The following is a 13247-nucleotide window of genomic DNA, read 5'->3' on the forward strand; positions in this document are numbered from 1 at the left end:
ACAAGGGTTTTTGCTGGTTGAGATAAGGATAGCTATACAGGGAGTTGACTCACATTAATTTCCTGTGCGTGTGTGTTACCTTCCAGGTTAATTCTTTTTGATCTAACCTTTTTTCTAGTTCCTGGTCCCCTTCTCCTATTGGCCTCAGTTGCTTTTAAGGTATCTGCTTTAGTTTCTCTGCGTTGAGGGCAACAAATGCTAGCTAATTTTTTAGGTGTCTTACCTATCCTCACACCTCCCTTGTGTGCTCTTGCTTTTATAATGTGCTTATAGTCCAATCCCCTTGTTGTGTTTACCCTTGATCTAATGTCCACATATGAGGGAGAACATACGATTTTTGGTCTTTTGGGCCAGGCTAACCTCACTCAGAATGATGTTCTCCAATTCCATCCATTTACCAGCGAATGATAACATTTCGTTCTTCTTCATGGCTGCATAAAATTCCATGGTGTATAGATACCACATTTTCTTAATCCATTCGTCAGTGCTGGGGCATCTTGGCTGTTTCCATAACTTGGCTATTGTGAATAGTGCTGCAATAAACATGGGTGTGCAGGTGCCTCTGGAGTAACCTGTGTCACAGTGAACAGGCTTTGTTTTCTCCAGCACATATTTGGGGAACCTTTGTCAAAAATCAGATGCTTGTAGTTGTGTGGGTTTGTGTCAGGGTCTTCTATTCTATTCCATTGGTCTTTAGGTCTGTACCATGCTGTTTTTATTACTATAGTTTGAAGTCAGGTATTGTTGATTCCTCCAGTGTTGCTCTGTTGGCTCAGGATTGCTTTGGTTATTTGAGGTCTTTTGTGCATCTATGTGAACTTTAAGATTGACTTTTCTGTCTCGGTGAAGAATGTCATTGGAATTTTGAAAGAGACTGCATTGAACATATAGATTGCTTTCAGTAGTGCAGATGTTTTCACAATATTAATTCTGCTGATCCATGAGCATGGAATGCCCTTCCATCTTCTGATGTCTTCATTGATTTCTTTTCTTTATTGACTTGTAGTTTTCATTGTATAAGTTGGTCACCTCCTTCGTTAAATTTATTTCTAGGTATTTTAATTTTTTGAAGCTGTTGTGAATGGTATTGTTTTCCTGATTTCTTTCTCAGACTGTTCATTGTTTGTATATAGAAATGCTATTGATTTTTGCGTATCGATTTTGTATCCTATTACTTTGCTGAAAGTGTTATGAGCTCTAAGAGTTTTTTGGTTGAGTTTTTAGGGTCTTTCAGGTATAGGATCATATCATCTGCAAATACGGACAATTTGACTTCTTCCTTACCTATTTGAATCTCTTGTATTTCTTTCTCCTGTCTTTTTGCTCTGGCTAGGAATTCCACCAGCTGGCTTTCTTATTGCTCAGGTTTTGGGGTTCATGTCACCTCCTCATAGAAACCCTCCCTGACCCCTCAACCAATGGAGCTGCCCAGCTTCTCACTAACTATTGCTATGTAGCATCTTCCACTAGCTGATAATTTTTCATGATACTTTGTTTAGTTATTAGTTAATTGTGTCTCTCCTACTAGGCTATCAATACCATGAGAGGTTTTTATAACTAAGGACAATGGTTCTTTTTTACCTTCAAATTTTTAACCAGATGCTTTTTCACCTCTGAATACTCAGTGCTCAGAAGAAATAGAAGGTCTTCCATAAATGCTTGTGGACTGAAAGGATGAGCGAATTGTTCTTGTGTCTGATACCCAGGGTGAAGGAAAGAGGAGGGAGCAAGTACTTACCTAGATCTAAAATATGGCAGACACTGAGCCAGGTGTTCTAGATACAATGTCTCACTGATTCTTAAAACATCCCTATAGAACTTTTTAATCCCTATTTGACAGTTGAGAGAACTGAGACAAAAAGAGGTAGAATAACTCGTATGAAGTCACACAGATAGTAAGTGGAAGGAATCAGTCAAACCCAGGCCAGCCAGATTCCATGTGCCCTGCTGCCTGCTGCTACAGTGCTGCTTCCTCTCTCTGTGGAGCTTAGCATCCATCTCAGCCTATGTCCCTGATTGCTGTGTGATCACAGACAACATGCTTGACCTTTCTATGCTTCTATTCCTTCAACTGTAAAAGAGGGCTTCTATGAGCATCAAATGAGATACATATAAACATATGAAAAAGCAGGAAAACCGAGCAGATGTTAGCTATGTCTGTGACAACTTATCTTACACTCTCCTCATCCATGCTGACTCTGAAGAGGCAGTCACTTGGCATCTCCTTCTGTGCCACCCCAAGCACTGAGAGGCCTGAACCCTGGGGACCCAGCGTGGATGCCACCTCTACAAAGACTTGGGATGTCCTGGGCACACGACAGACTGTATCTTCTCTTTTCCAGGTGGTTTTGTTCATTCTGCTTCCACTGCCCGAAACTCACTCAGACTCACCCAATTTGGCTGAGTGTCCCTCCTTCCATAATCACAGTGAAGGCTGGGGACATGATCTGTCATGGGGCAGTGCATCCTGGGCAGGTGAAGCATCTTGTTCATCTCAGACCCTCCCAGAGCCAGATGCAGAGACAGGCACGCAGGGTTCCCATGAGGCTAGTGGGATCACCGTTTCTCCCACTGCATCTACTAGTCACTTACATTCTCGCTGTTGACGTCGGCTTCACTGGGGCAGCCGAACAGCTCCCGCCTCAGGAGGTTGCCGTCGTACTCCAGGAAGGTCAGGTAGAGGTTTCGGAAGAACTCCACATGCTTGTTCTTTACCCGCAGCTTCTTCGGGGAGTTCCAGTGGATGACCTGGGGGGTGATGAGGAGGTGGTCAGGCAGGTAGGACCAGGCACTGCAGGAAGCGGAGGCCTGACACCAGGCTGGTGTGATTTGTGGATCTACAATCCATTTATCATCCTTCCACTGATCCACCCATCCATCCACCCATCCATCCACCCACCCACCCATCCATCCATCCATCTATCCATCCACCCATCCATCCATCCATCTATCCATCCACCCATCCACTCATCCATCCATCCACCCACCCATCCATCCATCCATCCACCCACCCACCCATCCATCCATCCATCTATCCATCCACCCATCCATCCATCCATCTATCCATCCACCCATCCACTCATCCATCCATCCATCCATCCATCCATCCATCCATCCACCCATTCACTCATCCATCCATCCATCCATCCACCCATTCACTCATCCATCCATCCATCCATCCACCCATCCATCCATCCACCCATTCACTCATCCATCCATCCATCCATCAATCATCCATCCATCATCCGTCAATCCATCCATCCATCCATCCATCCATCCACCCACCCATCCATCTATCCATCCACCCATCCATCCATCCACCCATCCATCCATCCATCCATCCACCCATCCATCCATCCATCCATCCATCCATCCACCCACCCATCCATCTATCCATCCACCCATCCATCCATCCATCCACCCACCCACCCACCCATCCATCCATCCATCCACCCATCCATCCATCCACCCATCCACTCATCCATCCATCCACCCATCCATCCATCCATCCATCCACCCATCCACCCATCCATCCATCCATCCATCCTTCCATCCATCCTCCATTCATCCCACCTTTACGGCAGAGTGCTTAATAATAAGGGCTCTGCAGCCTGGTGCCTGGGTTCAGGTTCTGCCTCTGTTCTAGGTAGTCATTTAATATTGGGCAACTTACTTAATTGCTCAGTTCCCTCATCCGAGAAACAGGCACACTCACAGCTTCTGCCTGTGCCAGTTACTAAGTTATCATCTCTTGCCTCCACATCTGATTTGTGATGCAGAGGCCTTGAGCCTGCAGGCCCAAAATCTACTTGGTGCTGCCAAAAGGGTCATGAGAGGGAACCCGAGGGCCTGCAGAGTGGCAAACATGGCTCCTATGGCTTCTGCTCCCAGAGCATCACCTGGACCATCTCCTCCTAGCAGTGGCACTTCGTTTAGCAGCACTCAGACCATGCTTCATTGTCCTCCCTTCTCTGCCCAGAGCTGCTGCCTCTGACCACCAAAGAGGTGCAAGTTTGAATCTTCCCCCTTTTCCCTCTGCTTCTCCACCTCAAAGGGCAATAATTGTTTTTTACAGTTTCCTATTCTGGCTTCACTTAGGGACCAGGTGAACACTTATGCCTAGTTACAATTTCTAAAGGTGAAATTTTCTGTTCAAATAGTTGGCATGAACTCTGCCTCCAGCCCAGGCTCTGAGTGACACTGTCTCATAGAGCTGCTGTAAAAAGTAAGTTAATATGTGCAGAGTCTGGCTAGGGTGAGGGCTTACTAAATGCCAGGTCTATTGAGTGCCTATGGTGTACCAGGTTGGGAGATGGCCAGAGGCACATGACCTGGGCCTGATGTCTCCGGCAGAGAAGCAAGGCAAGAGATGGGCTCAAAAGATGGGCATGGGACTCCTAGGAAAATGGAGGAGGGAGACTTATGGGGAGGTCTGTAGTGGAGCTGGAGACATGGGTGGGGGTAAGAGGGGCAGGTGGCAGAGCACTGAGCTAGGCTGGCAGCCAGGACCCGGGAGGCCCACATTTGGAACTCAGGTTGTAGTCACTAGAGATTGCTAAGGAAGGGAAAATCTATTGACTTTGGCTTTTAAGAATCACTCTGAGTGCAAGGGAGAAGATATGTATGTGGCTGAGTAGACAGGGCAAAACCAGAGCCAGGGATGCCCGTTAAGAACCAGTTGTAATTTCCAGCTGAGAAACGTGGCCTTGGCAGCACAGGTTGGAAAGGTAAGATATCCGTTGTTTTGCTTGTTTAGCTTGTTTTTCAGATATGCTCTCATGCTTTTGCTTGGTGGGCCCGGGGTCATGATCCTCCTGTCTCTGCCTTCTGAATAGTGGGGATTATAGGTGTGTACTACCATGCATGACTGTGTGCCTGAGAGAATGCAGAGATGAACATAAGACTTTAAGACTCCCAAGGTAAAGAGGGTACACTGACTTTCCTAGAGTCACACAGCTGAGGTGTAGGTAGAAGCCAGCTCCAATCTCCTGGATCACTGCTTACAGAACCAAATCCGCATTCCTGACTCTGAGAAGCCAACTCGGGTTTCCTGTGGCTGATGTTTTTGATCATTGGTGTCTGACTAGTGAGAAATGTCATTTTCTCATCCCCTGAGGGACAGAGTCACCCATCATTGCTGGTGTGGGTGCAGTAAGTTGGTGGTGTAGAAGGCATTTGGTGACAAGCTTTCACACCTGAGAGTGAAACTGGAGAATGCTCCCAAACAGATTTTGTGTGCGGCGCAGGTGTGATCTGCCAGGTCTGTGATAAAAACCTACCATTACTTAATTCACTTTCTGAGGCACATTAACGCTGCACTAATAATTCAAATCATTAGCAGTGCACACGTTTTAGATGCTTACTGTATGTCAAATACTGCTCTGGACACTTCACTTGTTATAGCTCATTTATCTTTACCCCCTCTATGAGACAAGTGACACCCTCATATGTCACATTTCACATGAGAGAAGTTACATGGTCAGAAGCAGGAGAAGCAAGATTTGAACCCACGCAGACTCAGAAATTAGGAATCTGTGCCTCTTATTTCTCTCGTATCTGTAATCATGAAATGAACATGAGGTTTGCAGAAGACAGAGAATCAGAAATGTACCCTCATTTGGGACAGACACAGGCCACAAGGTGATTCAGGATTTCCCAGATACATGGTGGAACCCGCAGTCCAGCATTTGACAGAGAGGGAGGCAGGAGGCTGCCAGGTGGCCTGTAGAAACTGCCAAGCATTAGGGGCCCCATGAGTGACATCTGATTGGATGTGAGTTGTCTATAAAGGCTGAGGGTTTGTGCAGATTTGGAGTCAGCCTATAGTGAGACAGAGAAAATGGACAGAGTTGACTACTGTCCAGAAAACTCAGACATCATCTGAGAAGACAAGAGGAATCAATGTGATTAAAAGGGATATAAGAAACTCTTATCACCCATCAAGGGCGCAGAAGAAAGCATGTCAAAGGTAGACTAAAACCTCAGTGCTATGGAAATGCTATGGAAAAAGTCCAGCTAAAACTCTGTCTTCTAACTCAAGAGGGTTCATAAAAGTAATTTATGGTGCAAAAAGAGCTGAGAGATCAGCCCATGTGTAAGCACCAGGTGAATAAGAACAAGGGTTGCAGCTTTTCCAAGTTGCAAGGATAATGGGAGTGTTTCAGGACAGGATTCTATATGATCCACTCCTTAGCCTGGTAGTAAATCCTGCTGCAAACCAGCTCTTCCTTACAACTTTAGCTTGATGTCCAATTAAAAGGTATCTCTGGTGTTTTGTGACCTTGTCTTTCATGACTCAATGCCTTTGCAAATGCTTGCCCTTCTTCCCTAGAATATCTTTCTCTCTTCTCTATCGTGCTACTATTTGCTTGCCCACTGAGGCTAAGCGAAACACACATTTTCTGTAAAGAGAACACTCATGGCAGAAGGGTACCTCCTAGTTTGTCACCCTCCCCACTCCATTCTTCATTCCTAACAGAACACCTATTTTGTTTGTAGTTGTTGTGTCCCAGCCCATTGTGAATGAATCAGGATCCACTTAAGATTTAAGCCAATCATGATGACCCTCGTCTTTGATATCTCAGACTTCCTTGCAGCTAGAGGTGGCCATGTGTACCAGGATTCCCCAAAAACTTATATATGAGGGAAGCATTTGATTCCCTAATTAAGAAAAATAAAAAAAGGTTCACTGGTAACATTCTGCTCTCACCTCACCCAACTTTCTGTCATGAACAGAGATATAATGACTGGAATCATGATAGCCACCCAGTGACCATGCAGGAAAGGTCAACACATTGCTCTTCGATGAAAATGTCTATAGCTGCCTTTCCAGAATTTCTAGGTGAGAAATTCAAAAATCTCCATTTCATTTTAAGCTACTACAAATACGAGAATTGTTTGTTTGTTTTTCTGGAGGTGCTAGGAATTGAACTTAGGGTCTTGTGCATGCTAGCCAAATGCTCTACCACTAAGCTACATCCCCAGTCTGCAAATTGAGTTTTCTGACTCTCATTGAAAGCATTCCTAATATAACATTTGAGGCAGCTGCTGAGTTCTTGCTCAGTGCTCCATAGACTCTTCTGCAGCTAAGTCCATTAGAGCACTCATTGCGTGCTTTTGTAATTATTTATTTACATGCCTGCACCTGGCAGCATCGGAAAGTGAATTTCTAGGCTGGCAGGGAGCATGACTTATTATTCTTCCTGAGTGCCACAGTGCCTGGCAGATCGTTAGCATTCAGTAGCTGCCCTTTGGTTCAAGAATGGAAATCATGAAGATGACAGTCTCAATAATACTCACATTCTGTCTGTCTACAGTAAATCAGTTATAAAAGCCCTATTAACGTAGGCTTCAGAGTAGAGAAACGTAGTCCTCTTTTCATTGTCTAAGGGCCAAATTGCTTGTCATTTTTTCTTAAAGGAGTTTAAGCCCCTTCTGTTATCCACTTGTTTTGGTATTTGAAAGAGAAGGACAATATTTTCACAAGTGCTTTTTCCTTGTCATCCTCAGGATTAAGATTCATGGTAGAAAAGGAGTGAACAGACTTCATGCCAGACCTGGTCCAGCTTTTATCAGCTGTGTGACCAGCACTAGGTTATCCAGTATAATGGAGCTGGCCCCTCATCTGTAACAGGGACAAAACAACAATACCTTGCAGAGCTGTGGTCAAGGTGAGGACTGATGCAATGATGGAGTTCGTGATGGTTAAGTTTAGTTGTGAACTATACTAAGGATTATATAGAGAGCTTGTAAAAGATTATCTCTGGGTATGTCTGTGGGGGTTGCTTCAAGAGGAGAGTGACATGGGAGTTGGTGGGCTGAGTGGGTCAGAGTCACCCTCAGTTTGGGTGCCACTATTCAATCAGGATGGAATAAAAAGAGTGATTTTCTCTCCCTCTTGAAGTTGGTACTGTCTTCTCCTGTCCTTGGACATCAGAACTCCAGACTCCCCAACCTTGGGACTCCAGGACTTATACCAGCAGCCCCCTGTGTTCTAGGACCTTTGGCTTTGGAATGAGTTACATCACTGGCTTTCTCAGTTCCGAGGTCTTCTAACTTGGCCTAATCCATGCTATAGCATCCTAGGGTCTGCATATGGCCTATTGTCATAGACTTGGCAATCTTTCTAATTGTTTGGGCCGATTCTTCTAATAAGCCCCTTTCTATCTATAGATATCATACTAGTTCTTTGTCTCTGGAGGACCCTGACAAATAGAGACATGAAGACATTTTACATGGCATGTGTTTAGTTACCAAAGAAAGTTGGTTTATACTTCATGAAACAGTTGTCTTCACCACTAGGAGAGCTGGATGAAAACAGAATCTCTATGGAGTGGGGAAGAAAAGGACTCAAGGTTTTAAATAAGAGACTGTGGACTGTCACAGAGTCTGAGGGAAAAGTGTAGGGAGGATGCAGACAATATAGTCTAGAGAAGCCAGGCCAAGGCTTGGGCAACTAGAACTTAAGAAGAGACTTGCAGAGGGGCTGTTTGGGAAGGAAGATGTGTCGAGCTGAGCTTTACATACTGGCACTCAGGTTAGTGAGGCCTTGATCAGGGAAGATCTAGGTTCAAATTTTACCCCTGCATCTTCCTGACTTTGTCACCTACACAAATTAATGTGTTGAGACTCTATCCTGATCTGTTAAAGGCAAATAATGTTTGCTGCAGTGGATGGATGAGTGAAAAGATGTTGCAGCACTGTGATAGTTAATTTCACCTGTCAATGTGACTGGATCACCAGTGCCCAGATCTTCATCTAACATCATTTCTGGGTGTCACTTTGAGGGTGTTTCCAGATCAGATTGACATCTCAATAAATGGACTCAGTAAAGCAGACAGCTCTCTCCAGTGTGGTGGGTATCATCCATTCTGTTTAGAGTTTGAACAGAACAAAAGGCAAGGAAGGAAGAATTTTCACCCTGTATTTCCTGCCTCTTTCAACTAGGACATCAGTCTACTCCTGTTTGCAGGCTGAGACTTGCACCATCAACTGCCCTGGGTCTCAGCCTTCAGACTCAGACCAAATTATTCCACCAACATTCCTGGGTCTTCAGCTCAGATTGCAGATCATGGAATGTCTGCTTCTGTAGTCATGAAGCCAGTTCACAAGTCTCTTCAGATAAATGTAGGCATAGCTATATCTTCTATTGGCCTTTTTTCTGGAGAACCTAATCCACAAAGAATAGTGTTCCAGGAACCCCAGTGGATGCCTGAATCTTCAGGTAGTGCTAAACCCTGTATTGTAGTACGGTTTTCCTTGTATGTGCTGCAGCATTGTGACATGGTACCTGAGCTAATGTTTTATGCCCTGGTGGCTCCTATGTATGGCTCTTGTCACTTGGGGCCATTACTATTAAGTAAAACAAGGGTTCTCTGACCATAAGTACTGCAATAGCATGACAGTGGATCCCATGACCAGGTGACCACACGACCAGTGGGCAGGTAATGTATAAAGCATGGATATGCTGAACGAAGGGATGGCTTATGTCCTGGAAGAGACAAAATAGGTCAGCGTGACATTTCACCATGCTACTTAGAACGGTGTATGGTTTAAAACTCACGAAGTATTTATTTCTAGAATTTTCCATTTAATGTTTTTGGATGGTAGGTTACTAAAACCATGGGGAAAAAAGCTGTGAACAGGGGTGTGGCTACTGTACTGACCTGCACTACAAAGCCTGGAGCAAGTGCATGCTCACTGTGCTCTACTGAATTCTCTGGACTATCACCACACTCCTTTGTGTTCTCTCCCAAGTAGGCCACCAACAGCACAGTGAATCCTGTGTTTATCCAGCCTTCTATGCAAAGTGAGGTCTGGCCAAAGTTTGTTGACTGCCAGTGAATTTATTACAGCTTTTAAATTCTCTCATCAACTGGTAAAGCTATTATTTCATCCCTCTTCCTCCTTCTGACAGTTATCCGGCATTGCTGTTAAATAAAGCTAATGTCCTTGATACTGAGACTTTCTTGCTCTGCTGTCATTGCAGTTCAGGGTCCTGGCACTCAGGATTCATTGACACCTATTATGCATGTTCCTGTTGCCTCTGGGATTATACAGGTCCAGTCCAAGAAAGAAAAAATTCTTCCCAGACAAAAATATTTCATTCCCAGGAGGAGGAATGAAAAAAGAATGAACTTAGTGATCATTCAGTCTCTTTGCCTGGAAAACGTAGACACATAGGCCAGTGCATAGATCCAAGGCCCTGTTACATATTCTATCACTTCTTGTTCTGTTATCTGTAACATGTCTTACAGATAGTCCCTACCTTCTACCTCTAGGAAAACAGACACCTTTTCCAACACTCAGGTCTGGGAGCATCATGAATTCTGAGATCCACCTACATTCTCTATTGTTCATCAAGTCCATTTTTTTTTGCAATAAAATGGGGCTAAAAAGCAATTTGATCTGAACTTGTTATGTGTGAAGAATTCCTGTTGGAGCACCAATCATAGGAAATAGAGAAAGGACATGACCAGTATATGAATCCTCAGACCCTTGCCCTTCTGTGGCTTCTCTGCAGACAACCAATACAAAATCTGTGAGTGATAACCAGCCCTGTGCTCTTCCTGTCTCTGTGGAATTAATTATGGAGGCTGTAGTCACATTTGCAGACTCCTCACGGTGTCCTCTTGGCAGGTGTGTGCAGATAGGGGACCAGGAGATGGAGGGATGCAAATTCCACTCTAGAGATTGTAATCTCCAATTAAGGGATTTCACTAAGGTTGGGTTTGGAGTCCAGTAGGAGGTTGTCAATTTGGCTGAATCACCCTTGGGTTGGGGACCATTCACTGCTTGGAAAAAGTCAGAGGCTGCTATTTCCTGCAAGCCTCCTCTGCAGTGGCTACCTACTGCCCTCCTGTCTGATCTGCAGAGAACTGGACCCTGCCATCTTCCTGTGATTCTCATGGCCATGTCTAATCTGCCAGTACAGGCATGTGATGCAGATGACGAATGAGTTTTTCCTGACCATTCTTAAAAACACAGTTTGGTTTAGAATGGGCATGTGTCCCATGGAGGGTCCACAGATTCCTTTTGTAGAGACATCACGAGAAATAGGCTTTTTCTCTTTAACCTACTTGATTTTTTCAAAGCTCCTTTTACTGTGTGTGATGATCAGTTTGGTCATTTACTGTCTTATTTGATGTCTGTATTCTACACTAGAATGTAAACTCATGGAGAGGAAAGGTTTGCCAATGACTGGCTCATAGCAAGTGTGCAACAGATATTTGTTGAATGACTAAAGCTCTACATATGATTGGGAGCTGCCAAGAAGCCACTCTACCATAGCAGAGAAGAGCAAAGGCAGAGAGAGAGAGAGAGAGAAAGAGAATATCTCTGTCATCTGAGCACCCATATCTAACTGTGTCAATACACAGAGGTGGTGACAAGACCTTGAGTGCAAACCCTAGTACGACAGGGCATGACATGCTGCCTTTACACACTGAGGTGAACTGGCACTTAATATGCCTGGGGGAGCATTTTACCATAAGTCATATTATTATCTACTTTTAGTGTATTTAGTAATATTATTTGGTAATAACATGTAAAATAACACTCATAACATGAAAAAATTGCTTAAAGAGTCTTGCATTATAATTCAAAACATAATGTATGTATATATTTATATATGTCCAATTGGATATAATTTAAATAAATGCAAATGGAAGAAGAGAGACAAATCTTTCTTATAATATATTTAGATACTACCCCAGCTGTTTCCTGAGAGGAGGTGGGTCTTGCATCTCCCCATCTCCGCTGTGGGGTAGATATAGAGCCAACACTTACAAAAAATAAACTATGAAAGGGAAAATAGTGACTTTCTGGTGGAGAAACCTGGAAAACATCACCATTAGCATGTGAGGATGGCTGGCGTCTCTGGTGATTGAATGGGATGGGATGTTGCGTGCGATGGGATGGGATGGGATGGGATGGGATGGGATGATGAGGGTACTTTACCTCACTGATATTCTTTCCAAAGACCTGTCAGTCTCCTTATGAGAAACCCAGGTCTGGAGACATTTTATAAACTACCTGACCAGGTCTCCACAGGACTATAATGTCAGTGATGGTAAACCAGGGAAGCCTGAGAAAGTGTCACAGAGCATAGGAAACTAAGGAAACAAGGCATTATGGGAAAATGGGTGAAATGTGAGAGAGCCTGAGGTTTAGTTACTGGTAATATACCAAGGCTGGTTTGCTCATTTTGACAAAGTACCGCTGCTGGAAAGATGTTCATACTGGGGGAAACTGACACTGGAGGAGGCATTATATGGGAACTCCATACTACTCTGGAACTTTTCTGTAAGTCTAAGACTTATAAATAATGGTTTATGTTTAAAAAAGTCAGTTCTACAGAGGAATGATAGACTGAGAGTACAAATAAGACAAGCTTGGTGGGGGTAAGGGAGGTGGCAGGAGGAAGGGGGGAGAAATGACCCAAACATTGTATGCACATATGAATAAAAGAAAAAAAATTCTCATAGGGAAAAAAAAAAAAGACAAGCTCATATGACTAGCAAAACAGCTACGCTGATACTTTTGTTCCCAGGTAAGCTCATCCTTTGCTCCATTACGAGGTATATAAATGAGTATATACATGAAATGGCAAGATATTGGCAAAAATTTAGCTAGGAATGTTGTCTCATGCCTATAATCCTAGCTACTCAGAGGCAGAAATCAGGAGGATCATGATTCAAAGCCAGCCAGGCTAATAGTTTGAGAGATCCTATCTCAAAAATAGCCAACACAAAAAAGGGCTGGCAGAGTGGCTCACATGGTAGAGCACCTGTCTAGCAAGTGTAAAACTCTTGAGTTCAAAACCCAAGTACCACCATCAAAAAAAAAAAAAAAGGTATTTCCGAAAATTTTAAATTCTCAGGAGTATTTAAAGTATGGATTTGCAAGCCATGATGAAGGAAGAACTTCACACTGTGTGTGTTTTATGCCTTGAGGTTGTACTTAATGTTGATACAAACATGCATGAGTAGAAGACATTTCAAACCAAAGCATTCAAAATATGAAGATGAGTCTCCATAAGTTTTTGATGTATAAAGCCTGTGATAATCAATCTAGAACATTATACTGTTTCACTAAACTGGATAAAAACAGTTTAGAAGTCTCTTTGGAGACTTCCTTTGTTAACATCAAAGATGCTAGTCCAGCAAGGGAAACACTTGCTTTTTCCTGCCTTAGCCAAAAGGGCTGAGAAAAAAACCCACAAAAGATAATATGGCAATGAAATGAAA

General features: G+C 43.7%; 1 protein-coding gene across 8 annotated transcripts in view; it reads right to left on the reverse strand.

Annotated features, from left to right (window-relative positions):
- Nucleotides 1–13247, reverse strand: part of Large1 (LARGE xylosyl- and glucuronyltransferase 1) — a 502729-nt gene that overhangs the window by 47997 nt on the left and 441485 nt on the right. For all 8 annotated transcript variants that reach the window (XM_074084325.1, XM_074084329.1, XM_074084326.1 and 5 more), the window contains one exon: nucleotides 2593–2748. In XM_074084325.1, the coding sequence (XP_073940426.1) occupies nucleotides 2593–2748 (156 nt within the window). The remainder of the gene's footprint in view (nucleotides 1–2592; nucleotides 2749–13247) is intronic.

The sequence above is a fragment of the Castor canadensis genome, chromosome 8 (genome assembly GCF_047511655.1).
Source record: "Castor canadensis chromosome 8, mCasCan1.hap1v2, whole genome shotgun sequence".
In the NCBI taxonomy this organism is placed as follows: domain Eukaryota; kingdom Metazoa; phylum Chordata; class Mammalia; order Rodentia; family Castoridae; genus Castor; species Castor canadensis.